Genomic DNA, 27,775 nt, shown 5'->3' with positions numbered 1-27,775 from the left:
AAAAAAAAAAGTGTCCCAAGGCTTTTTGATTCCTCCTGGGATGCCTGTGTTTGGGACCAACATGAAAAGTGGGACCCTAGGAATGTCTATTGTTGAGATAACAAATGACAATAATCTTTTAATTATATTTGGTCCTGGGATATGTGGTGAAGATCAGGTACTGGATGATCATGGAATTTTAATTTCGGTAAAAAATGAAAATACAAATAATCATCAGGATGCTCAAATCTTAGGTCAAGTTGATATATCACTGAATTCAGCTGATCCTACTTTAGGTCAGCCTGATAATTCATTGAGCCCTGCTGATCTTTCATTCTTGGACAAATATGACATTTTACCTAATGTTGATACACACACTACAAAATATAAAATTACTGATGATATCGGTGTATGGAAAAGTGTGCTAAACACAATGAATGTCATAACAGGTGCACTTGACTTCCATTCAAATAAACTTGAAATTCAGGTGGATCTGTTAAATATTTTAACAGTCTATGTGGCCGGTATTGACTCAAAACTACAAAACCTGACAGGATTGGTGGTTAAGGCAGAGGCCGAGGTTAATGACCAGTTGATAGGATATACATATTCTCACATGTTGGATAAAATGTCTGAGCTCCTAGAAATTGTAGATTCTCTTGTGAAAGAAAGTAAAGAAAACAGCAGGGAAACCTGGTTTGTATAAAGGAAGGAGGTGATAGTGTATATTCTGAAAACAAGAAGCAGCAAGAAGTTGCGGCGAAGGTGGGTTGTGGCAACTCTAGTTTGTTAAAGGAGGTAGATGGGGAGGCCGAGGTCAGTCTCGGTTTCAATGTACATGTAGAGGATGGCCAAGTCGCCCATGGAATCATTAAAGGAAAGTCACTAATTATTGCTAAACCCCTGTGCTTGAGCTCTGGAGATAGTCCCCCATTATCCAAACATTCAAGGAAAATGTTGCGGGATAAGGCCAGGACAGTTGCCTTAGCAGCTACAGCAGTAAAGCCTAAGGATTATTATCCTATATTAAAACCAGTTGTTAAGAAATGCTTACCTCAGGTTGATGTTGTAGCAGGTGGGGACTCCTCTACATATTGCTGTTACCATTGAGGGATAATGATCAGGGATCTAGAAATGGTAGTAATATTGATGTTCTTAAACCCAATGGCATAAGAAAATCGGATTTGGTAGACATCAGTAAGGAATGTGTGATTAGGTTGGATAATAACCCCAAGGGGCCATGATTTTTGCCCAAGGAACAAGTTGTCGATACACTGAAGCGATTAAGTACTGTAGAAATGGTAGAATCTACTAATACCCAGAGTCAGTCAATCAATCAATCAATCAGGAAATTGTAAGCGCGCTACTCACCCGTGAGGGTCTCAAGATGCTGAGGGGGGGGGGGGACCCGCAGATCTGTTCAACCAAAGAGCCAGGTCTTGAGGGTCTTCCTGAAGGTGTTCAGGGAGCGGGTACATCTGATGTCTGCCAGTAGCTCGTTCCAAGTCTTGGCTGCAATGTGAGAGAAAGATCTTCTGCATGCTCTGGCTCTGTTGATGTGCGGAGTTACGGCCACTGCAAGGTTGGAAGTTATAGGTTTCTTTTGGGTACGTGGATGTTGATTCTGTCATTGAGGAATTTGGGTCCATTGTTGTGTGGGCATTAATAGGCATGAGTGAGGATTTTGAAAGTGACTCATTTCTCCACAGGGAGCCAGTGGAGACTTTGTAGGTGTTGACTGATGTGTTCGTGTAGGGGGATGCCAAGGACGAGTCTGGCGGCGGTGTTCTATATTGCCTTAAGTTTGTGGAGTAGGGACTTGTTGATGCCTGCGGCTTCTTCCGGTGAGGAATGGTTGGATCCAGTCCAGGGCTGTTCCTTGCATGCCTGCGTCATGTAGTCTGGCGACTAGTGTGCGGTGGGAGACGGTGTTGAAGGCTGCTGATAGGTCGAGTAGGATGAGGGCTGCGGAGCGGCCTTGGTCCAGGAGGATGCGGAGATGTCTGTGGCAGTGAGTAGGATTGTCTGTGGTTGCTTCAGAATCCGGATTGGGACGGGTCGAGGATGGCGTTCTCTTCAATGAATCATGTCAGTTTCCTGTTGACTGTTTTCTCTGCAACTTTGGCTGCTTCACCAAAAGAAAGTAACTCAGGAATACTAAACTCCATGTGTGGCAGACAGGACTATAGTTGTAGAAATGGGACACCAAACTAGTAATGCACCCCTTGTATGAATCTCAGGGATCCTATGATACCCTCTACCGGGTATAATATTGAAAATCATCTCAACTATCCCAGACTTAGCATTCATTAAATCCACTGATTTGGTGTCAGTTCAATATAAACAGGTACAGACAATGCTCTTCGAGAGTCCACTATTACAACTTGGTCCTCAAATGATAATGTTACTATGATTTTAAGATCAGGTTTGCACTTTATGGAATGTGGAATTAAGGTTCAGATCTGGGCCTGTGTACAATATCCTCCGATCTTGAAGGTATTTGCCCTTAAGGTGGATAAAGGTCGCAAAACAGTTGAAAGTAACAAACCAAATCCTGTACTTAGAGTAGCAGTGGGTCCATCAAATAATCAATCTTGCAGTTCTGGTCTGTTGATCACCAATCCTCAATCAGGGGGTCAGCTCTGCAAGAGGCTACCCAAAAACAATGTGCGAATGGAGGATTGATCTTGGCAGCCAGCATCATTGGCAAAGGTGCCCCGTGGAGATAGTAATTGAATAACCGGAGCTATGTATGTTAATGTAACTGAAATAAGTTTATGCTCCTGGAATGTCCACGGATTGAATCATTTATTGTTTGACACAGTTACGATATTATTTTTAAATTCATTTGCATTATCATTATTCCAAGAAACATGGTGCGAACAAATGACTCCTTTGTCTGGATTTAATGAATATTGTATTCTGGCACTGAAAACTAATACATTTGACCGTGCAAAATGTGGATTGGCGTGTTATATTGAGGCCGACGTAAACCTAGTTGTGGATGTGGTAGACTTTAATCTGGGTTGGCTCCAATGACTTGTGGTAAATACCACTGATTCAAATTTAGTTATTCTTAACGCGTCCCTGAGTGCCAATAAAAACAAGTCTGCACAGTTGTATATTTTGCGGGATGTATTGAGCACATTAATAATCCAATACCCAGATGCTGGCTTAATAGTATTAGGTGATTTTTATTTGCAATCAATTTGGTTCTCAGAATTTAACTGTAAGTCTGAAAGTTTGGCAAAAGAATATTGTAACATTATGTCTGAGGCAGGAGTCAGCCAGTTAAAAGAAAAATTTAGATCTACTCCCACGTTTAAGAACTCTAAGCAAGGTTCAATCATTGATTATACATTCATTTCAGACAATTTGAGAACAAGTATGTCTGAATATAAGGTAATCAGCCGGCCAGAAAGTGATCACAACACCCAGGTTGTAAAATATAATTTCTCTATGAAATGTCATTCTGAATCTAATGATCGTCCCAACATGGCATATTCTGCATATAACCTGAAAAGGATGGTTTTGCATTTTTTAGCCACAGAAGAGGAAATTATGCAAATAGCTGAGGTATCAATTAAGGAATGTGATCGGGGTGTTCAGGGTGATACAAACATGATTAATAAATGGAATTTTATTACAACGTCCCTTGTGGGGAAATTTGCAACTAGAAAGACTAGGAAAATTAATACCCATCTGAACATTCCAAAAATATGGTTCCCCAAACTATTAAAGTTGAAGAAATTACTTAACAAAGCTGTCCGTGAGGCATATGCCTGTAGATTTTGCCAGACCTATTCAGTGTATAACGAAAATCTGAAGGAACATATGAAGACCTATAAACAAGAAGTATGGAAAGCCAAACTTAAACATCAAAATAATGCAAAGCAATTTTGGGCAGTTGTTAACAAGCTCGAAAGAAGAGGATGTAGGGCTTTTTCTGTAAATATATCAGTTGGGTAACATTTATAGCCAATCTGTATGGCTTACCGGTTCAGATGGGAAATCAACCAGATAAGTTGGTTGTATGTGAGGTAAATAATATATCAACCACCAATGGGGGTATAGTGAGTGTCTGGATTTGAATTCCACAGATCATCTTATTGACTTTAGTCTGGATCCAAATTTTGACTTAGAAATTCCAAGTTGTAGAATTTCCAAGTATTGACCCTGTTACGTGGGCTCCGGGCAAATGGAGCCCCCTGTGCCGAACGGCTACTTAATGCCCTGTTTCGTGCCAATGGTGACATGTGGGGCGGCATTCTGCATAATTTATTTAGGGAAGTGTTGTCACTGGCGATTGTCCCAGAATCATGGCAAGGCAACATACTGCAACCCCTTTATAAAAGTGGCCCGGTGGTAAATCCTGCTAACTATTAATTAATCTCACTGACTGATGTCAGGGAAAGATCTGAAGGTGATTGACCTATTGATTGTCAAGATCTTCAAAGCTAATTTTGGGATTGCCAAGTCAGTGTGTCAAGCAGGAATACGATTGGAGTTTGGTCTTCAGAGACAGAGCCTGGTATCAAAATGAGCATTTTTTAAATGTATGGTCGCATTGTCAACATCAGCCCCTGTATCTTTAGGTAATATTTGTTAGCAAGAAATAGACAAATCTGTCTAGGCAGCTAAATGGAGACATTATATTTTAACTTCCCTACGAGATAACGGCCTCCAAAGTACACTGCAAGATCTGAAAATGCCCAATTAAAAGCTCATTTTAAAAGAGCTTATCAAAGCTGAATCGTTTAAATTGGATAAAAATGCATTGGTAGAGAAAAATTATGCATGGTATTTGATTAATTCATACCAATCCCTGAGTGTTCAGCTGTATCTGAATGTTTTCTTTTCAGCAAAGTTTAAAAATACATTTTTAAGGTTACGTATGGGAATAAAACCAACAAAGGAGGTCACGCAATCTTGGATTAAGCTGTGGCCAGATTCCAACTGTAGGCTTTGTGGATGGCCACAGGAAACTTTAGTACATATAGTATGTGTGTGCCCCAAGTTGATTAATCTAGACGTACAGTTTTGAGACCATTCTTTCTGTTGTGGGGGGAGATGTGCTCAACAGGCCTTAATCATGTCACTATCTGGTGAATCGATTCCATTATTATGTCAATTGGTAAAAATTGTATTGGCAATTGAAAAATGTCAGATACAATAAGGCAGATGTCCACTATTTTTATGGCTTTGATGACTAATAGTTTTAATCAGTTTATACATTGTATCACCTAATAACTTTTGTTGCGAGGGTGCTAATTTGAAATGTTAAATAGCTGGGTTACCATCACAGTAAATTGATGCAGTTTTATTGTTTTGATATGAAGGTTGTTGCAATTACTGCACATTAGCACTTTGAAAGGTAATTTATGCAAGAAATGTACAATAGAAACTTCTCCACTTTAGCCACTTCTGCACTTTCTCATTAGCACTTTTGAAATATAACATGTGTAATGTTTAATAGTAGAAATGAATGGTTATTTGTTAGAATATTTTTCCGTTCTACAAGGAAATAGTATGCTGCACACACCGTCACGTTAAACTGTAAAATGTGCAATATTATCCTGTAATTAAGGATTTAAGGTGGTTAGATTTGAGTTTATTGATAAGTTTTTAAATTGTATATATGGGACCGTTTATTTTATTTTATATTGAGTGATGAGAAGATGTTTTGCTTGTAATTTAAACTTTTTGGGGGGGAGATGTGAAGAAGTTGTGATTGCAATTATTTTAATTAATCAAGCAATAACGATTATACAATAAAAAAAAATCTCTTCTGCAGAGATAGGTGTGGTCTGTTTTCACTTTGTTTGATGTGACATCACTGTGCTGTGAGTGCTGCTTGTCATAGCAAACAAGAAATTTAAGAAACTAGAGATGCAAGGGAAGTTCTTCTCTTGCTTACTGACTTTATTTCTTCAAAAGAAAATGCCTTTTGAGGTTTTGCCAAAAGCATTTCCTGGTTTAATTTCTTGGAGGAGCCGTTTACGACCTTCGCAGTGTGGAGGTAATGCAGTGCAGATCAATGGGTCATCCTCAACATAAAAGCAGTTAAAAGAGCTTGCAGGGTTAATGAAGGAAGTCCTCTGGCTTGTCAGGGCCTGGTAATTTTTAGAGTTGCTCTGAGTCTCTGCTGCATTTTGCATAAGCCCAGCCTCCCGCTGACGAGTTGAAGGGAGAGGATAGACCTGCCAAGAAATTTTCAAAATCATACAAATTGCTACATAATATTCCTCAAAAAATTGTGAGCACTCACTATAGTGCACGGCCTGTGAGCATATCTGTGGCACACTTGCTATTGCAACAAGGGCCAGAGGTTGCTATCTGCCGGCTACAGCAGTAATCAAACAAAGACTTTGATTAGAAAGATCCCAAAGATAGTTGACAGAAGGATGCCCGGCTGAAGGCGGATGCTGTTGTCCGTGCAGGCCAGATCAGTGGCTACTGTTGACCCTTGGTATGATGCTGAGGTGCTTCCCATATCACAGAAACTTTGAGTCGCACAGCCACGTAGAGCAACATTGGAGGTCAGAGAACCTGCAGAGAGAGAAAAGAAAGTCAGAAAATTGAAAAGGTGGGATTTGAAGGAGGGATCAACACAAGAAGGAAGAGCAAGAAAACACAAGCAACCCAGACAAGGTGGATAATGTATAAAGAGTTTTTCTCTGCAAGTTTACCTTGGTGAATCTTCTGCATAAAAAATAGCATTGCACAAGAGAACAACATTATGAGAGTCTGGGTATTTGGACTGGTAATTTCGGCCTCTGGAGTTACTGTTACACCTGGTACAGGATCCTCAGAGGGAGAACAAACAAGACATTCCTTTCAGGACCCTGATGGTCCATAAAGACGGGCATAACTGAGGATGTTGCTTCATTGCATCTCCTTCCCCCGAATATATCTCATTCTGTGGCATTGTTCAAATTCAAATCAAGCTTTATTCGATGTTTGTACAAAAAAAAGCATAAAAGCATACATAGTGTTGCAGGTATAACATAACATTTTGACACAGTGTTAAAATTAGTTCATTGGACAATCATGACTACATAAAAACAAATAGTGCTACGCCATATCATTTTGCATTATCTCGCTAAAATTATTTTCCTGCACTTGATTGTACTTTTAAAAAATGAAGCTATGTCTCTTATAAAACATTAACTGTCTAAAATCTGCAGTGTAATAAAAGCTTGGCGGCATTGCTTCAGGCCCCATAGTTTTAAAATGGCTATGATCCATCTCTTTCTATTTGCAATGTAGAGTTAGCAAAATAATACTACATGCATTGTAGTTTGCTGGGAGACCTCATCACACGGGCAAGAGCACAATGCTTTAGACCAATCGTTTGTTGATGGAAAACTTACCAAGTGATGGAAAGTGCTCAGTCTGAAGCGGGTCAAAACTAATCTATTGTACACATTTGATGTATTAGTTAGATAAGGCTGAATGCCATGGATACTTAGCAGCATTTGGTTTGAAAACTACCATTGGGCGTGAGGCTTCCCCAGCAAATCTGATTGTCTCCAGATGGGCCATACAAGACTTTTTAAAAGCTTTTCTAGAGATGGAACCCATAGAGGGTGGGTCATCAAAATAGCCCAGTTGCCCATATCATTCGTGAAGTCTTTAATATATTTCAGCCAACGTATTTCAAGTGGGTAATATAATTTAAGGCTGTCTCTTAAGATTTTACAATTAAGTACTGTGTGCGATGCCAAAGGAGGACCGGCTGTGCTTTAATTATATCTGTTATATACGAAACTCCCAATTCTGACAGATATAGGTCGAAGTGCTGCATGAAACTGCCAACAGTAATCTTAGAAAGGCATTCTCTGTCTTTTGAAAAGAGTTTACATCGCAGTAATCCCATAGTCCAGCGCCATATATGGCTGTGTTAATGCATTTCGCGATATCAATGTGGAGCAATTCGGCTGGGGATTTTTTCCCTAATTTCTTGGAGATGTTTAACCTAGGCTGACATTGCTCGCAAAGATGCAGGTTTCTAATCTTAATCGCTTGGCTCCACGATCCATTGAAATCAAATAGAATTCCTAAATAGGGACATGTAGTGGTCTTAGCTACCTTTGCATTGACTTTCCCACAGCTCATTACAAAAGTTTTGGTAGGGTTCACTCTCAGGGCCAGATTTTTCATATAATCATTATGGGTGTCAAGGGCCCGTTGTAGGCCCAGTGCGGGCCATTATCACAGCATCGTCAGCGGAGAGAAGGGCAGGCAGGGGGCGACTGGCTATCTGTGGTAAATCACGACACTTCCCAAGCAATGTCTGCGCTAATCCATTAGTGTATAATGTAAATAGAAAAGGAGCCAAAACGCAGCCCTGCCTAACCCCCCTCTTCACACTGAAGGGCACCGTACACTCACCGTTAGACCCGTACCGGACTGTAGTAGTCGTATTGCTGTACAACTGCCTCAAAAATTGAATTAGTGGTGCCTCTACCCCCATGCTAGCTAGTGTGTTCCATAATTTCTTGTGGATGACACATTTGAAGGCGGCTGTGAAGTCTACGAAAGCCAGGTATGGTTGGCCCTTTCTTGATCTCGTATATTTGCCCATCAAAATACTGAGGTTTAGGCCTTGCTCTAATGTCCCAATCCTTTCCTAAATCCAAATTGCAGATCGGATAGAACGTCATTGTCCTCCACCCACTCTTACTATGCGCCCTGCCACCTTAGCAAGAGAGTCAAGCAACAAAATAGGGCGATAGCAAGCTGGATTGTTTAGAAATAGGTACCACTATACATTCAGACCATGTTTTAATGAAGCCAGTTGCACAACAAGCTGCTAGCACTCGCGTTAAAAGTGGGCCCCAGAGGTCGGTGTTAAACTTAAAAAGATCTTTGGGTACCCCATCTGAGCCTGGTGCCTTGCCTAATTTACTAGTATTGATTGCGTTGAGTACCTCCTCCAGAGTGAAAGTTAAAACTATAGGGTAGTTTAATGTTGGCATACAAACTTGTGTGTCAGCACTGCGATCTTTTCCGTCCACGTCCTCTGTCTGTCTATACATATCTGAATAATGTTCCACCCTGTGTCCTTCCTCAATAGTGATTTCTATGCTTGGAATGTCATTACTTTCAAAGAATGGAGCTTTCACCACCCGCCAGAAGGCTTTGCTTTCCTTATTTTTACTATCCTCTTGTAGGTCAGCCCAGGCTTTGTCTTTTATTTCAGTTTTACGTAGTTTCAGAGCATACTTATAGTCCCTCCTGCATGTTCTAATTTCATTAGTGTCACTATTGGTTTTATGTAGGGTTTGGTTTATGTTTGAATATGCTTTTATGCATTTGTGGTCGAACCACCCTAGATTCCTGCCATGGCTTTTGACCTCAACCCTTAGAGTAATTCTTTAATGTCTCTGTTATCTGGACATAGGACTCCATGATTCCTTTGTGTGTCATAGATTCATAGATTCGTCTAAGCAAGTTTCAATAAATTCATAACTGCTCTTTACAATTTTCTTAGTGAAATCGATCGGCTCTATGTTCTTTCATCTCAAGGAGTAGCCATTGTGTTTGGTCAAAACTATATCCTGGGCTGCATGTATCGTTTTTCTCTGAGAAAATCGCAGCTTGGTAATTATAGATATGGTCACACACAGGGGAAAGTGGTCACTTGTGGCATCCTTGTGCGTTTTGTAGCCCAAAATTTGGTTTGAATACCTGTTGGGAGCAATTATCAAATCTATGGTAGAACTCAGACCTCTAACATTGAAGGTCTGAGTAAAAGGGATTGCTGGGAAACATAGTAGGTTGGCAAAAATCCAAATCAAATGGAAATATCATTCTGTTTAAAAAGTCCCTGTATAGAGAATGGGGAAAGTGAGGCTACGATGATCATCATCTATTAAAGAAATGTCACTATCTGCTAGACATAAAGGAACATTAAAGTCTCCTCCCAGACAATAAAAACAGCACCAGCCCATTCATTATGTATCTGATATACATTGTTCATGAGTTGTTTCAAGATGCCCGCCTCTTTTTCTTTTGAAGCATTATTATAAAAATTGATCAACACATAACTGTTCCGGTTATCCAGCTTTAAGATCTAAATTTGATAATACGTTTCTGGTTTAGTGAATAGTATCTATCGCAAGTTCAACATGTTTGAGATATAGATGCTAATACTCCCTTTGGGCCTTCCATGACTTGACGGGATGGCTTGACGGGTGGAAGGTTTTGAAGCCATTTATGTGTGTTGGATTAAGCCTCAGAGGATTTGCCAGTTTGGATCGTATTCCAAAATAGGACAGAGACACAATGCTTGTTATTATTAGAACTGTTTACCCTGACTTGTGATATACTTTCAGGGACAGTATGCTCGTTTCTCTGGTCATTATCTGGTGTAAGTCCTACATCCCTCCCAGAAATGGAGGGATCCATGCCGCTGTAGGTATTACTTACACAGGACTCCCCAAGTTCCTTGCCTAAATCCTGTGGTTCTGGGAGGGACTCCATAAAACTATGGCCATGTTTATCCGGGGCTACTATTGAATGGGTGGGCAATCTGACCGAATCAGCTGTAGTGATTCTGTTCCGTCAATCTATTTCATCCAGGGAAGAGAGGAGTTCAAAGCGATTTCCCACGGTTACGTTATACACATAGTTAGATCTATAATGGATGTCTCTTGTTTTATTGCCCCGCCCCTGTTTACGTGGAGATTGGTAAAAGAAGCCAAGGGAGCCAGTGCAGGAATTTATTTCTTAAAGTATCCCACGCTACCGTGTCATGTGCCCTCAAACTAGGTAAGTTTCCTAGGATACCTGTGTACGGTGTGACCGCTGGAGGTAGATTCAGACGGATTTGGTCAGCTTTCTCTGGGTTAGTAAATAGAGGCATGGGATTATAATTATGCAATGTCTGCCTGGGTTTACTAGCTCGTAGGTTGGAGGCCGTGTTATCCCTATTTGGCGTTACTTTCAGACTAGCAATGCAGAGCTCTGTAGCTTGTTCAATCTGTGCTACAGTATGGGGCTCATTACGTTTTTTTAATCTCTGATTATGACATGGTTCCTCCAGACATTCGGGGCTACTGTGGTGAATTAAGGCTGGCTGCCCCCTGCTTAACTGTAAGGTTAGCCAAACTTGCTTCTATCTGGGTGACTCTTTCCTCCAATGATGATAGTGAGGTTCTTATGAAGGAATCCAGGGGTATATTATCAAGCACGGCGTTAACATTATCGCTGCTTTTGCGGCAGAAAACTGCTGATAAAGCGGCGATAATGGGCTTGATAATACGCCGTAGAGAATTCCCATAGAAGCCCATGTTCACACCAGAACATGGGCTTCTATGGGAATTCACAAGGGCATATTATCAAGCCCCTTATTGCCGCAACTGCCGCTAAAGCAGCGATAATGTGAACGCCATTTCTAGATAATATGCCCCCTAATTTTTCCACTGGTGAAGTTAGATTACCCACTTCATTAACCTGAGATTTAGACTTACTCCTGTTCCCTGCTCCTGACAGGAACTTTTTTTAATTGGCCTTAGATGTCTTTTAACGTAAAGTAAGGGGTGTAGCTCTACATACCATGCTATTTTTCCACCCTGCTCTACAGTCTTACTAGTCTTGCTTGCGGCTACCGGTGTTTTATGGCGCTTATATGGAGGCTGTGCGTGAATCTTGGTCACTCAGTGTGATATGATCTGACATATTTGCAATGCAACCGTTCTGAGGGACGATGACTTGTGAGAGCGCAGTAGAGGAACCGGCCATTATAGGTGTCTCATCATTCATCATATCCTTTGCATCTAGTGTACCTGAATTCAGTGACTTCTCGACCGTAGATATCTGTTTCTCAATAACCCCCATGGCCCCTGTGAAATAGCTTATCAGTGTGTGATGCGTATTTGTGACTGCCTTTTTACGTGTTGGGACGAAACAATCGCAGCCTTTCTCTTCCCCATTTCTTTCCCACCAGGAGCTTTGGCCAGAATAATACAATATAAGTAAGTGACCAAGACAGCCACTTAATAGCTCTTGTGCACGCACACAGACAGGCACATTAAACTGGCAGATTGATTGTTTACTACCCAAAATACGATTTTTTTTTCTTTTGTAAGCGTTCGTTGGAACTCAAAACATCTATGTGTGTATATGGATCAGGTGTTTGTATGCTGTGGGCTACAGTCACATATAATCCGGTATTAGATAGACACTTTTACAAATTGTCCACTAGAGGGCTGGCCAGAATAAATATTGCGGAAGTGAAGGACCTCCCTTACATCGTACTCGATAATGGGGAAGTCTCCCAAAACAAGATGTCCACTGACCAAAAGGATAAGCCCAGCCCAGCCCAGCCTCATTCGATCGTGGGCGGGTGCAGACAGGCCCGCCCTTGGCTCGGGCACTCTCGCGCATGTCCCTCGCTGCGGGAGCCCTGGCCACGGTTTAAGCGCCTCCTGTCACGTGGGATGACGTTGTCGGCGCCGATGCCGCTTGGCAGTCGGGACAATGGAGTCTTACTCCCGCAGGAATGGGACGGGTAGCAGGTCCGTTAGCAGGTCCAATTGCGGGCAAATTCTATGTCAGGACAGGAGGCTCCGATTATGCTTTCTCATTTCTTTAATATAGAAATGCTCAGCAGCCAATAAAACAATAAAAAACTACAGTACCCATGAACACCAGGGTAACAACCATAGAGACTACAGTATAAAAGGCCATATAGACAGTCTCTCTTCCTCTTCCTTTGCTGCTCCACAGCCAGTTAAGTGCTTTTGGTTTTTTCTCTGATGTAAACTTGCATTGTTATGTTTGTAAATTGCTTATTACTTGCCTTGTGTTGAGCGCTTTCACTCGCGCTGCATGTTATCGTCCCAAGCACTTTGATTTTCTTTTCCGCATGTTCCGAAGTTGCCGTGTATTTTGGACTCCGCTTTGCGCGCGCTGAACAGGGGGCGTGAGCTCACCTCCCTTTTAAACCGGGCGCTTGCCGCCCGCGTTTACTTCTACATTGTGGAGCGGGAGATCGGGGTTTGGGAGGCTCGCGCGTTGGGTGCGCGAGCTCTTCCATGTGTTCCTTGAGGCGGCCGTTACCACGCATGCGCGGCGGCCATTTTCCCAGCATCGCAACATTGTTTCCACGATGCTGAGAGGAATAGAAGGTCGTATTTCACATCCCCATAAGTTCGTCAGCACGGTGTTCCTCGTCGAGACAAAAGGGGGCGGGTCCCGCCTCGTTCTCAATCTGAGAGAATTCAACCGAGGGGTCGTTTACAGACATTTCAAGATGGAGGGGATCCATCTGTTGCAAGATCTTCTACAGGAAAGAGATTGGATGGTTCGTCTAGACCTCAAGGACGCGTATTTGTCGATTCCCGTCTTCAGTCCTCATTGCCGGTTCCTTCAGTTCCAATGGCAGGGGACGTGGTTTGAGTATCAGGTTCTCCCGTTCAGCCTCTCGTCAGCACCTTGGTGCTTCACGAAACTTCTGAGGCCTGTCGTGGAACACCTACGCGCACAAGGTATTAGTCTGATTATTTACTTGGACGACATTCTGATTATGGCGGATTGTCCGCTCAAACTCCTCTCTCATCTGGAGTGGTCCATCGACCTCTTACAATCTCTGGGGTTTCTGTTGAACGTTCAAAAATCAGTCTTGGCTCCGACCCAGGTGATAGATTTTCTGGGTTTTCAGGTCAACTCACTTTCATGTCAACTTCTTTTACCCAATCAAAAGGTTCGGTATATCAAGAGGGAACTGACTTCGGTTATTTCCAAACCGACGGTGTCATTGAGATCGTTAGCACGAGTTGTGGGTCTCTTGGTGTCCTCCATTCAGGCGATCTTCCCAGGTCCCCTACATTACAGAGCGCTTGAGCGATTGAAGATTCGTCATCTCCAAAAAGGCCTTCGCTACTCAGATCCAATTCCTCTTTCGGAGGAAGCGAGGTGGGAGAAGCAGTGGTGGTTGGACCACATGGAGGCCTGGAATGGACGAGCCCTGTTCGGTGCATCGCCGGAACTAGTGATAGAGTCCGATGCCAGCCAGTGGGGCTGTCTCGACTGGGGTCGGTGGTCTCCCCGGGAGTTGTCTCTTCACATCAATTGCCTAGAGCTCCTGGCGGGGTCGTTTGCGATCCGTTGATTCTCTCCGACTCAGTAAACTTGCTGCATTCTTCTCCGCATGGACAATATCTCGGCGGTCCGCTATGTCAACAAGTTGGGCGGCATGAGGTCCAAGATATTGGCGGACATAGCCAAAGATTTTTGGCACTTTTGTCTGCAACGCAAGATCACGGTTATTGCAGAATATCTTCCCGGCCGCAACAATCAGATGGCGGATTGGAATTTGCGACATCTTCGGGACTTCAGCAATAGGAGGCTTCATCCTCGTGTGTTACGAGCTCTCCTCCGGATCTGGGGCCAGTGTCAAATCGACCTGTTTGCCTCTTGCCTCAATACTCCGCTCCCGCGGTTCTTCAGCTGGAGGCAGGATCCGGACGCCCTGGCCACGGATGCCTTTCTGCAGACCTGGCCGTTGAGTCTATGCTATGCCTTTCCCCCGTTCATGATGATTCCCAGAGTCTTGGCCTACACAAAACGCTTTTGCTCCAAGTTGATTCTGATTGCTCCTCTGTGGAGGCCTCAGGCGTGGTTCCCGGTTCTCCTGGAAATGTGTTGTGCAGTGCCACTCCTTCTTCCTCGGAAGTGGAATCTCTTGCTGGATCCTATCGGCACTCCGCATCCCCTGATTCTCTCCGACAATCTTCATCTGTTGGCATGGCGGATTTCGGGAACCGCTGGACGGTCCCAGACCTTTCTCGAGATGCTTCCAAGTTCATTAGTGAGGCCTGGTCACCCAATACTCACAAATGCTACAAGGGGTCCTGGAAGCGATGGTGTGACTGGTGTGCTCAACGGGAGATTGATCCCACTTCGGCGGATGTCTCCATGATCATTAATTTTTTGGCCTCTCTTGCTTCTTCCGGTTTGGCTTATCGGACTGTCAATAATTTCCGTTCCGCCATTTCTGCGGGCCATGTCCATATTGATGGTAAACCTGCAGGTGAGCATCCTCTGCTTACTAAACTGCTTAAGGGTATCCGTCTGCCGAAACCCCCTTGTCCTAACTACGTCTCTTTATGGGATGTTTCCATTGTTTTGCGTTTTCTTGAGGCCTGGCCTTCCAATTCTTTATTGTCCCGTAAACAGCTGTCAGCGAAACTGACTATGTTGTTATGCCTTGTTTCCTGCAAACGGGTTTCCTCATGTTCGGGCTTTGGATTTGGCAGGTCGCAGCTTTACACCAGAGGGTGTTACGTTTCTCCTTTCCAGGCGTACCAAGACTAATACTACTTCGATTACCTATCCTTCTTTTCCCACTCATCCCAACCTTTGTGTTGTTCAATGTCTCAAGGATTATGAAGTAAGTACTTCTCCTTTACGTTCTGATATGCAAGGGCAACTGTTGATTGCTTTACAGAAACCTTTTCGCCCCGTTACACCAGCTACTTTAGCTCGCTGGGTTCGATGGCTCATGTCAGAAGCTGGCATTGATGTTTCCGTTTTCGGTGCCCATTCGGCACGTGGGGTGATGGCTTCTAAAGCATTCTCCATGGGTGTCACTCTTTTTGACATTATGAAGGCAGCAGATTGGTCTTCTGACTCTGTGTTCAAAACCTTTTACTATAAACCGATTGATCATATTGCTTCTGTGGTGGTGGATCAGCTTTAAACAAGCATAATCGGAGCCTCCTGTCCTGACATAGAATTCAAAATTTGCAAACATTCGTGACAAGAATTTTCAATTCTATTAAGGACAAGGAGGTGAGGATTATCCCACCCATTATTGTTACTGTTTTGAATGTATTGCTATAATGCACATATATGATATTTGTCTATGGCTTTCTTCAAATTGCCTTATTTTTCTACCCCCCCTGATTTCTGCTTAGACTTTTTGCACTGGATGTGTTGTAGTGTGTTTATCTAGGGACCTGTATCGATACTCCTATTTTTGACCCTTGCCCAGTTATAAATCACTAATATCCATACAACGGCACAGAAACCCGTTTCATAAATTAGTCATAGCGCATGCTGTCACATTAAGCAAGCACTATTCCTCCAGCCCCCTAGAAAGCACACCGAGTTCTTAAACAAATCCAAGCCTCGAGCAACCTGGGAAATCCCCGCCTGCCATGTTTTGATTTAGTCCAAGAACTCCTGTAAAGCACTGCAAGAACGCTCAGTTCTTAGTGACATCCTTATTGACGTCTTATGTCCATCCTTACGTCAAACCCAGCACCTCTCAGGTATAAATATACCAACGCTGTCCTAAGCAGACACACGGTGGTGATGAACCTGGAGCAGTGACTACTTGCCGGAGAGCCCAGCTGATGCGAGAGCCCATGGACGATGCCCCTCCCCTTTTGACGCGCTGTCTTTTCTCTTGCCGAGAAATCCAGCCTCCAGCGTTTCCAGCCCCACCTTCGCGGATGACTGGGATACCGAGTCCTGAGAAAGAGATACCAGATCTCCAGCCTTCTAAATCCCAGGTACTGAACTGACTAAACCCTTATAGAGAATTCTTGAGTCAGATTCTTGGCAAAACAAACTTAACTTAAACTGCTACTTACTTACTCCCTCCCATGTATTAGGCTTAGGTCAGGTACTCCGGGTAGGCGTAGTTAGAAGCACCAGTTGAGTACGATTAGTCAATGTATATATGTAAGTATATCTTTTATCCATTTTAAAGTATCATATGGCTAAGAAACCATATCAATGCTTTTACAGTATTATTTCATGATCCTGCTTTTACTGTATGCACTTTACTTAACTATAAGTATTGCAATTGTAGCGATTCATTTCTCTTGTATGAGAAAAGAGACTGATCAATAAATAACACCTTTTATTGAAAACGCCCGTCTCTCCTTTTCTCTGCAATCTGGTGAAACTAAGTATGCACGTATTGACTGAGTAAAATAGCTGTCTTTTGTTTTCACACGACTCTAGAGATATACTCTTGATCAGGGAGAGCAAAGTTGTCATGTTCTATGGTTGTCAGAAACTAAATCCCTTCTTGTCTATCCAGGGAGGTTAAAATCTTCCTCGCCTATTCGAGAAAGTTTCTAGTGAAGTCTGAGCTAGCTGGCACACAAAAACTTAAGTCTAATATCGTCAGTACAGACCTAGTTAACCTCAGTCCTACGTCTACACTACTGAAGATATTATTCCAATGCGCAGAGCCTATTGGGAATATAGGAACTACACTACATGGCGCCCAACGGTTTGGTAAGGCGATAAATCTAACGCAAGACATTAGAGTAACTCAGTCGTGCTTTTTCACACAGACCCTTTCTCCCGTAAATACTCCAAAGACGTCTGGAGTGGGTCAACGGTTAAAATCCGCCAGAACTTAGTAGAAAGAGATTTCTATGTAAAGTTTTTGGTTTATTCAACGTTGAAGGATACAGTGTTCCAAAATATTGTGCACCTAATCTTTGTTTCCTTGAAAACCTGATCTGCAACAAAAAACCTTCTTGTCAGTAAAATGTCAGACAATGAAGAAGAAAGGGAGGCAGCTAGAATAGCAGCTCAACTCCCGGTCAGCATAAGAAAAACTATAACTCTTAAGCTAATAGATAATGGACTAACATCAAGAGGTGGTACAGTCATATTCGTAATTGAGGCACATGAATATCGGCAGACAGAGGTATTCTATTCATGGATAAACTTTCCAGCAGCAAACGCTGTCACACATGAGTTCCACTATTACAAAATAGAGGAACCACCTGATGAGTACACTCCTTTCGAGGAGGTGGAAATCCCATTAAAATAACAAGAGCACCTGCTCTGGTTTAAAGGCACCCTAAAACATAATAATCACATCACCAGGCTCGGTCCACTAGGTAGACAAGGAGCAACGTGGCCGGTTCTAGCCGGTTACACACCACATCCAGACATTGAGAAAATGTCTATACCAGAACTTCTAGTCCAACTAAAAGTACTAATTAAAATACACAGACAATTAGTCCAATATGTAATGCGGACTTCAACAGTCCAACCAGCTATTAAAATTCCACAGATGACCCCTCATCAGGGGAACACAAATAAAATCACACCACAGAACATACAGTCATGTCTAGGTAAAGTACCCACAAAACGGGAACAAATTCCATTCTGGTTAGCACAAAAAATCACTCAAATAGAGGCGGTATTTCCGGATACTACCCCTACTGAGAAACACAGAATTCTGACTATCTGTCTTCCAATGGGGATCGCACCACATGTGGAGGACTGTGACACTTTGCTTCCATTTACACAAAACCACATGGTGTTCAGCCCATGGCGGTAATACCAGACGTTCTAAGACAGATTCAAAATGAATATGGTCCAGAACCTGCTTTAACTCTGGGTATGAAATTACTGAAAGACTTCAAGCAGGTCTCGGCTATATTACTAGCCAACATAAAAGGGGAAGCAGCATCTGTAGCAATCCGCCAGAAGTTTAAAGAAACAGATATAGCAGAACAACCATTTGAACTTGCCAGAATCATAGAAAAATCCTATGAAGAACTAGGAAGAGATAGTTTGGGTGGGAAACCAGTGAAACCCCAACTAACTGAAAATCCTGAAAAGGTATTTATTAAAAACAATCTAACCGCTCCAAAAAAGAGCTGGGATGGAAATAAACAATCCACTCCCAAAGAAAAAAGATTCCAGTCCAGAGGAAGGTCTCCTCGGCGGAGAGAAAGATCTCCAGACCAAGGACACAAGTCTCCCCAGAGGGAGCCCTCTGAGAAAAAATACAACCTTAGAAATAGGGATAATTTGAAGAAACCTGATAGTTATCAAGATATTGATACACGTCCATCTCGATCTTTTCAGACTTCCTCGCAGAAATCGGAAAGACTTCAAGTCCAAAGACAAGGAACCTGCTCATCAAAGTAAAAAGTTAAAATTTCCAAAGAAGAAGGTAGCCAGTATTAAAGTAATCAAACATGCCGAGGATCCTGAGGACACAGCTGAAAAACGTAGAGTGGGCTCAGACAATGCTAGACAGCGCAGCAGAAGTGAGCATAGCTCGCAAGATCCTGATGAATCATCTGGAGACAGTGGACACGAATGAATACATTCAAGTGGAAACTGCAGACACCAGAGTTAGCAAACCTCATAAAATATACGAAATAACATTACGTATAGAGGGAGATAAGACTAGGAAAATAAGGGGTCTATTTTGGGATAACCTCTCCAAAGGCTATGACATCCTTTTAGCTGAAAAAGACTGGCCACCAGAGTTTGTCAGGGAGTGCCCTCATGGTGAAGAAATGATTATGCCTGCCTTCTCAAATCACATTCCAATACATAAAAAATATACACTTGCAAGAAAGTGGGCAGTAGCCCAAGCTCCTGCATTATATAAAAACCATGTAGGATAGGATGAGGACTCACCTCCTCACAAAATCCAGTTAAAATCTCAACCAACTGCACAAAGACAGTACCCAATTAAGCAAGAAGCAAAAAAACAGGTCAGGGAGATCTTAGATCAACTTGAATACCAGGGGGTGATTGAAACATGCACCTCACAGATGAACAATCCTTTGTTTCCTGTCTCCAAGCCAGATGATTCATATCGTCTAGTTTTGGACTACAGACACCTTAACTCCTGTTGCAAAACATTTGCAGTACAAAACTCACACAGTGCAGCACTAATGAATACCATAGTGCGCAAAAAATACAAAACAACATTAGACATCTCTAATGGATTCTTTTGTCAAAATATAGCACCTGAAAGCAGATATTTGACCGCTTTCTCAATAAATGGCTCGCTGAAAAATTTCTGTTGTTTGCCACAGGGGTTCAAGAACAGCCCAGGATAATTCTCAGCGAGAGTAACAGAGTTACTACAAATATATGATGATGAGGCATTATCTTATGTCAATGACATCTATCTAACAGATGATGACTTGGATACTCACTTGAAAAGAGTGAACACCATAATACTTGGGTTCGCAGCAGAGGGTTATAAATTCAACTTCAAAAAGTCAAGAATTGCCCATCTAACTGTCCTGTTTTTAGGATATGAACTATCAAGTGAAGGCAAAAGCCAGGCAGACAATTTCCTAGAGAAATGTGCCGTAATCCAAGCACCAAGAACGCTGAAAAACTTACAATCAATTCTAGGTTTCCTGAATTTCGGTAGAACGTACATTATAAATTATGCAGAGAGGGTTAAACCTCTCTATGACCTGATAAGACCAGATTTTAAAACAATAAATTGGACTCAAAAACACACAGAAATTTTGAGATCATTACAAACAGACATGTTGACTAAAACAAAATTGCAAACACGCGATAACACACGCAACCTTGTAATCCGAGTCATCCCAGGAAGATGCGGATTCACATACCTGACCTCTAATGAGGGAGAAATGGTACCAATAGCTTACAAATCACATTTGTACACAGAAGCTGAAAACACATTCAGCATTAAGGAAAACATTGTTCATGCGGTTCAAACAGCTGTAGCAAGAGAAAGAGATCAAGCTGACGGCAGACGGATTACAGTCAGAACAGCAGAATCAGCCTTTGAGGCATTAACAAGCCCATGTAATTTACCTATTATGGCATTAAATCCAAAATGGATACAATGGGAAAATTCTCTTGCAACAGACAAAATGAAATACTATTTTGACCGGGAAATGAAAAAATTAAAAAATATAGAATATGAAAGAGAATACCGACTGCCAATCGACATTCTGCCCATACGACAGTACGCCTGTGTAATATATACAGACGGACATGCACAACCCTCGGTTTGGGGAAAACAAGCCTATAACGCCACAGGCGAGATTGTAAAAAACGTGTGGCACGGAGAAAAATTAAGACCTCTGTTAACGAAAACACACTCAGTGGAAAATAATTCAGAACAACAAACTGAAATAATAGCGTTAAAAATGGCGCTAGATAATGCTGATCGCGAATTCCCGACACTAATAGTGTGCGATTCATATTACTGCGTCAAATCATACAATAACAATTTACAGAAATGGATTCTAAATGGTTACAAAGATGACACAGGTGCCACAATTAAGCAAAAATCGCTTTGGGAACAAGTAGTTCTTTTACAGAAAGAACTACCAAAGACTCACGTGATACATTCACTGAGTCATGAACGTGATGGCGTTCACGTTGCAGGGAATTCATTGGCTGAAACAGCCAGAGCGGAAGCAACTAAATCGGCTTCCGTAGCTACAAAAAAGCGTTCGGAAAAATACATTGACGGGGAAACGATGCTGGCGGTGAAAACGTCATCAAAAGGCGACTGCTCAGCGCTACCCATCACCTATCCACTCAATTATACATACATAATCGATGCAAACTCCGTTCCTTTTGCTCAAATCCCTGGAGTGGGGCATAGAGTAATTCCAAACACGAACAGGAGAATATTGTTAATAGCAGACGCACATATGGGTGAGGGTCTTAGACACCTTAAGCTAAAGGATTCTCTGGAAGAATTGTAATCCACATACTGGTGGCCAGGAATGAGCCTGCAACATCACATATTTGCAAAAAACTGTCCAAACTGCAACAGAGATCGCAGTGGCGACCGAGACGGTGTTTTACCATGGTGTTTCGCTCAAGATGGGATTAAACAATAAATATATAAAACCCAGTATGAATAATGCGTCATATTAACATATAGAGACTAATCATCACCTAAAATGTAGACCCCAGCTCTCGGCTGACGTCTGAACTGTTATAAAAAGATTTGCGAGTCTATAATGGCATATACGCAAGGGGCATGCTACATTCTGACCATGGTCCTGCTTTTAGCTCTCGAGCTTATGGGGGGGGCATGGCCAGCATGGGCATTGCATTGCGGGACTCTTATCACTACCTTCCTGAGGGAAACGGGATGGTGTAAAGAAAAAAACAAGGCATAGAGCAATCTATAACGGCAAAGGTATTAGGTTCGGGGGCTGGGTGGGTCAAACATTTAATAAGTGTCCAACGTAGTCTTAATAATCTGCCAAGAAATTCTCTGAGAGGTCTCAGTCCTTAGGAACTATTGTTTGGGACTAGAATGTTGATCCAGGACCTCGATAGTCAATCTTCAGTGGTTAAAGAAAAATGCTTTGATATCAAAGATCGTTTGGCTATTTTACAGGACTTAACCGAAAAAAGAAAAGACCTGAGCAACATAAAATTGAAACAACAGCCAACAACCACTGAAGAAAAACCTCCTGTCCCAGCAAGGCCTGTCTGGATTCCAAAAATCGGGGATCTGGTCAAAGAGAAGATCGCTGTAAAGAAGGAACTTGGGCCTTCTTACAGAAAAGCAGTACCTGTCTTGGCTATCAACGGGACAAGATCAGTTGTATTACCGCCCCTTACTGGTAAAAAAGGAGAACCAAGTTGTATCCATCGACCTGGTTAAACCACAATCATGTGGCCGATAATAAGTAGTAGGCCAAGTGGACTCCCAAGAAATAGCAGAACACCAAAGTTTGCTACAAACAGAGAGGTTCAAACTGAGAGACTAATCACATTTGAAAAACCTACAGTAAATCAACAAGGACTATGCAACAAAGCCATGGAACTTAAACCTCTTGAACCCCAAATCCAAATCTTACATCAAGAAACACCAGTCTACAATGATGTAACCACAGACTATGCTAATGAAACAAAGAGAATTCCAAAAACAAGAAGGAATCCAGAAGCAATTGAAACAATTGACAGAACAGCATTAGGCTACTTCATCAACTTCGATGATTTTTCTGAGGATCCGAGTGAACCTGAGGAACAGCCGACAACAACAAAGACTTTTAAAAACAAAACAGAGGAACTCTTTCATCAACTAGATGAAACTTATCTGATTTCTCCATGGATTGAATTTTGGGTGGCACAAGGTGTATTTGTCCTCATACTTTGGCTCATCATGGTACTATACTTGGGACATTTCATTGAGGGAAAATATGTTACAATGGACACAGCAAGTCAGAATATCAACTTGGTCCTGAAACCACACAAGTCTTCACACATCGAGAAAAGAGAACTTTCTTCAGTAAACTTCACAGCCAATCCTATACCCGGTGGGGTAGCATGGGACAAAACTGATTACGAAATCTATGGCCCGGTCGAACTCTTGAAGTATCCACATCAATTTAAGATTTCTTTAAGTGACTTTGTAAAACAGAGCACATTCGCTGATGATTGGGACTTTGAAAGTATTAATGATATGATGTCAGATCTAGTGATGTCAGCTAAATTTACAGAACATGATTATTTACAGGGTTCATCTAATTATGACCAGATGTACTGTTACAACCACTATGGTAACCATTATCTGCATAAATCTGCTCAACCTAGAAATGTTTTAATTTATAACCAATGGGAACATTGTGCAACTCCGCCAAAAGGAAGCTCGAAAACATTCTATGAGAAATTTCCATACTTCTCAGGGTTTAACACAAGTGATGCAGAAACATTTTATTTCAAATTATTAAATAAGACAGGAATGAAAACCATGCTAACAAACACAAAATTAATCTATTCAGAATCATTTTTTGACAAAATGAATACATTCTGTTTTGATTTCTGGAACAATAATTTTGAAACGAAAACAATCTGGGGTACAAAAGATTGGCAAATGCAAGGTACAGATTCCTTATTTAGAGCCTGCATGATCCCAGAACAAATTATATTCTTGAATGACACAATTCAACAGACTACCTGTCTTGGCCTAGCCAAAATTAAAGACTTGAACAAACCGTCTATTCCAAAGCCAACACCTGACAGTAATAGCACTACAGATGTTGAGATAGACGTATCCCATATTTTTAACCAAAACAGAACACATCCTGATTGGAAAAAATGGTTGATCTGGCCCACAGACACAAATAACTGTCAAGATAGATTCCTGAACAAAATACAGGGGTTCAAATTGACCAGGCCAGACCCTAGATACTCCCAGAGACAACATCCAGGGATTGTAACAACATACAGTGTAGGAAAACTCTGCCTCCCATGGCTACAGACATCCACACTGGCAGAAATTAAGCAACACTTAACTTTACTTAAAGAAGGTGCTGACTTGCGTGATTTCATTATGGGACCACGCAAACAGCGTCAAAAACGTTTCATAGCGGCCTCTATATATGCAGCTTATAACGAAGCTTGGAAAGAAACTCAAATTGAGACAGCAGAGAAAATACGGGAAATTGACCGTATTAATTTGGAAAAATCACTTTCTGTTGTGGACAATGGGTTAATGACTCTGTCTTCCAGAATATATTCACTGGACAGTATTGGATCATCTGCAATCGACATAATAGAGCAAGACTTACTGATGTTGCAACACGGTAGTCCCAATTACGTTCTATTGTACAGCTTGGCTGGACGTTACAAAATCTGCGTTCAGGCTACGTGCCTTGGCGTTTAATCAACACAACGTCATTATTCACTATCTTTAACCTTACTGATACACAAATCAGCTTGGCACAAAAGGGAGCAGAATATACAATTCTGAGCATTGAAAAACTTGAGAGATTACCATTGACAATGTCAGAACGACCTGTCATTGAATGGATAATACATGGGATAATAACTATTCCGATAACGACCTTCCAATTTCGATACTGCCAAAAATATATACAGGCAGGCCAGTATGAAAGGTTGGGTAAAGGATACATTAAGTCAACATGGAACCTACCTTATACACACACATGTTATAGTGAAAAAGGACAGAGTGTATTTCTTAGTGGTAACAATTGTGAAAAATCACTAAGTGGTATACTTCTGTGTCAGGGTATAAGTTTACATGGGGCCTGTGAGGGGACTTCAAATAACCTTTCATGTCACCAGCTCGGCACACCTGCAACGCGAATAGAGCATCCTTTAGACGGTTTTCTAACGGGAGCTACATTCTAATTGTGAATCACAGATGTTGTGGCTTGCTGCCAGGAAAACCTTATCTAGTAAGCGTGAGTTCCATGGTCACTTGCTGTGAGCGAGTATTGTATCCAAATGACACTCCAGACAGGGAGGGAAAAATTTGGCCCAGTTTGAAAATCTCTTCTATTCGAATTGATACTTTAAGCAGAATGAAGACTGTGCTCCTACAGACACCAGTTCATTTGACGTCATCAAAAGAAACGTATGATCTCCAAGTTGCAAGGACAACGGAAGAGATACATGCATTGTTATCGACAAATTGCCCCCTACACTTTGCAGAAATGCTAAAGGAAATATTGAACATTTCGGATACGAATGGTATCGCGAGTGTATTTAAGACCGTTTTTTCGGGACTATTAACCCCATTCAAAGCAGTCCTGGGTATATTTCCCAATTTTGTCCATTCTGTCTTTGGCGGACTTCCACTCCTGTTGGGACTCATAGCAGGCATCTTATTTTTGCTACTCCTGCTTCGTTATGGCAAGCCATGTCACAGACAAGACTCCAGCAACAATGGAAGAAACGATCCTAGCTATACGCTATCGGGACCGCATAACTAAAGTCCTTGGATTAGCCCGGCTAAGAGATCTGAATATGACCTGGTTTCTTTCATTCAGACCCATATGACAGAATTGTCTTACCTGTATTGAGATGCATGCTATGCGGCGAAGAATGCGTGTTGGACACCTGTCTTACACTACACTCAGAAGTACCATTGGATACAGATACTTTGTTGGGTCCAGTAAAGGCTCATGCATCGTGCTGTCCCCAGCGGCTACCTATCCTGATGACGGCATTCGTGGAGACTTCACCACTACGATTGAAGGGTAGTGAAGTACAAGATGAGAGCAGCATCAACCAGGTACGACCTTCCGTAAGCAATGCTGATCGAAACATCACTGAAAGCGAACATGCGCACGACTGCATGGTAGCGACATTTTCCAACTTGGTCGAACTTTCACCTGAAGCGGTAAACTGCTTTTTTGAAAATCTGTCTGACATGATGTTTTCCCCCGAACAGAAAGAATAACTTTAAGCAATCGAGCACACAGCGTTCCCTGAACTCTGAATTTGGCCTTCAGCTTTAATAAACAGAGCTACTTAGACAATTTGGAACTATTTTTCTTCTTCCCCTGAAAACGAAAACTTTTTTTGAATTCCAAAATATTTACCTTTTTTTTTTTGGGCACTCGTCCTCTGCTTAAAGTAGAACTATTCTTAGAGAACAGAGCTTCTATTTTTAGGAACTCTAGAGACAATACTTTACCTCAGCCTCTATCATATTTATTTAAAGTATCATATGGCTAAGAAACCATATCAATGCTTTTACAGTATTATTTCATGATCCTGCTTTTACTGTATGCACTTTACTTAACTATAAGTATTGCAATTGTAGCGATTCATTTCTCTTGTATGAGAAAAGAGACTGATCAATAAATAACAACTTTTATTGAAAACGCCCGTCTCTCCTTTTCTTTGCAATCTGGTGAAACTAAGTATGCACGTATTGACTGAGTAAAATAGCTGTCTTTTGTTTTCACACGACTCTAGAGATATACTCTTGATCAGGGAGAGCAAAGTTGTCAAGTTCTATGGTTGTCAGAAACTAAATCCCTTCTTGTCTATCCAGGGAGGTTAAAATCCTCCTCGCCTATTCGAGAAAGTTTCTAGTGAACTCTGAGCTAGCTGGCACACAAAAACTTAAGTCTAATATCGTCAGTAGAGACCTAGTTAACCTCAGTCCTACGTCTACACTACTGAAGATATTATTCCAATGCGCAGAGCCTATTGGGAATATAGGAACTACACTACATGGCGCCCAACAGTTTGGTAAGGCGATAAATCTAACGCAAGACATTAGAGTAACTCAGTCGTGCTTTTTCACACAGACCCTTTCTCCCGTAAATACTCCAAAGACGTCTGGAGTGGGTCAAAGGTTAAAATCCGCCAGAACTTAGTAGAAAGAGATTTATATGTAAAGTTTTTGGTTTATTCAACGTTGAAGGATACAGTGTTCCAAAACATTGTGCACCTAATCTTTGTTTCCTTGAAAACCTAATCTGCAACAAAAAACCTTCTTGTCAGTAAAATGTCAGACAATGAAGAAGAAAGGGAGGCAGCTAGAATAGCAGCTCAACTCCTAGCGGATGACACAAGTCTCCTACAGCAAGACCCGGGTGCAATACTCATCCCGGTCAGCATAAGAAAAACTATAACTCTTTAGCTAATAGAAAATGGACTAACATCAAGAGGTGGTACAGTCATATTCGTAATTGAGGCACATGAATATCGGCAGACAGAGGTATTCTATTCATGGATAAACTTTCCAGCAGCAAACACTGTCACATATGAGTTCCACTATTACAAAATAGAGGAACCACCGGATGAGTACACTCCTTTCGAAGGAGGTGGAAATCCCATTAAAATACCAAGAGCACCTGCTCTAGTTTAAAGGCGCCCTAAAACATAATAATCACATCACCAGGCTCGGTCCACTAGGTAGACCAGGAGCAACGTGGCCGGTTCTAGCCGGTTACACACCACATCCAGACATTGAGAAACTGTCTATACCAGAACTTCTAGTCCAACTAAAAGTACTAATTAAAATACACAGACAATTAGTCCAATATGTAATGCGGACTTCAACAGTCCAACCAGCTATTAAAATTCCACAGCTGACCCCTCATCAGGGGAACATAAATAAAATCACACCACAGAACATACAGTCATGTCTAGGTAAAGTACGCGCAAAACGGGAACAAATTCCATTCTGGTTAGCACAAAAAATCACTCAAATAGAGGCGGTATTTCCGGATACTACCCCTACTGAGAAACACAGAATTCTGACTATCTGTCTTCCAATGGGGAT

General features: G+C 41.8%; 1 protein-coding gene across 1 annotated transcript in view; it reads right to left on the bottom strand.

The window, feature by feature from the left end:
* Positions 1-2,765: 2,765 nt before the first annotated feature.
* LOC144770785 (phospholipase A2 inhibitor and Ly6/PLAUR domain-containing protein-like) overlaps positions 2,766-27,775 on the bottom strand; it is an 88,344-nt gene continuing 63,334 nt past the window's right edge. The window contains exon 5 of the mRNA XM_078655539.1: positions 2,766-6,528. Coding sequence (XP_078511665.1) covers positions 6,335-6,528 — 194 coding nt within the window. The 3' untranslated portion in view covers positions 2,766-6,334. The remainder of the gene's footprint in view (positions 6,529-27,775) is intronic.

The sequence above is a fragment of the Lissotriton helveticus genome, chromosome 7 (genome assembly GCF_964261635.1).
Source record: "Lissotriton helveticus chromosome 7, aLisHel1.1, whole genome shotgun sequence".
In the NCBI taxonomy this organism is placed as follows: domain Eukaryota; kingdom Metazoa; phylum Chordata; class Amphibia; order Caudata; family Salamandridae; genus Lissotriton; species Lissotriton helveticus.
The sequence above is the reverse complement of the archived record's forward strand: the minus strand, read 5'-3'. Positions and strand labels throughout refer to the sequence as shown.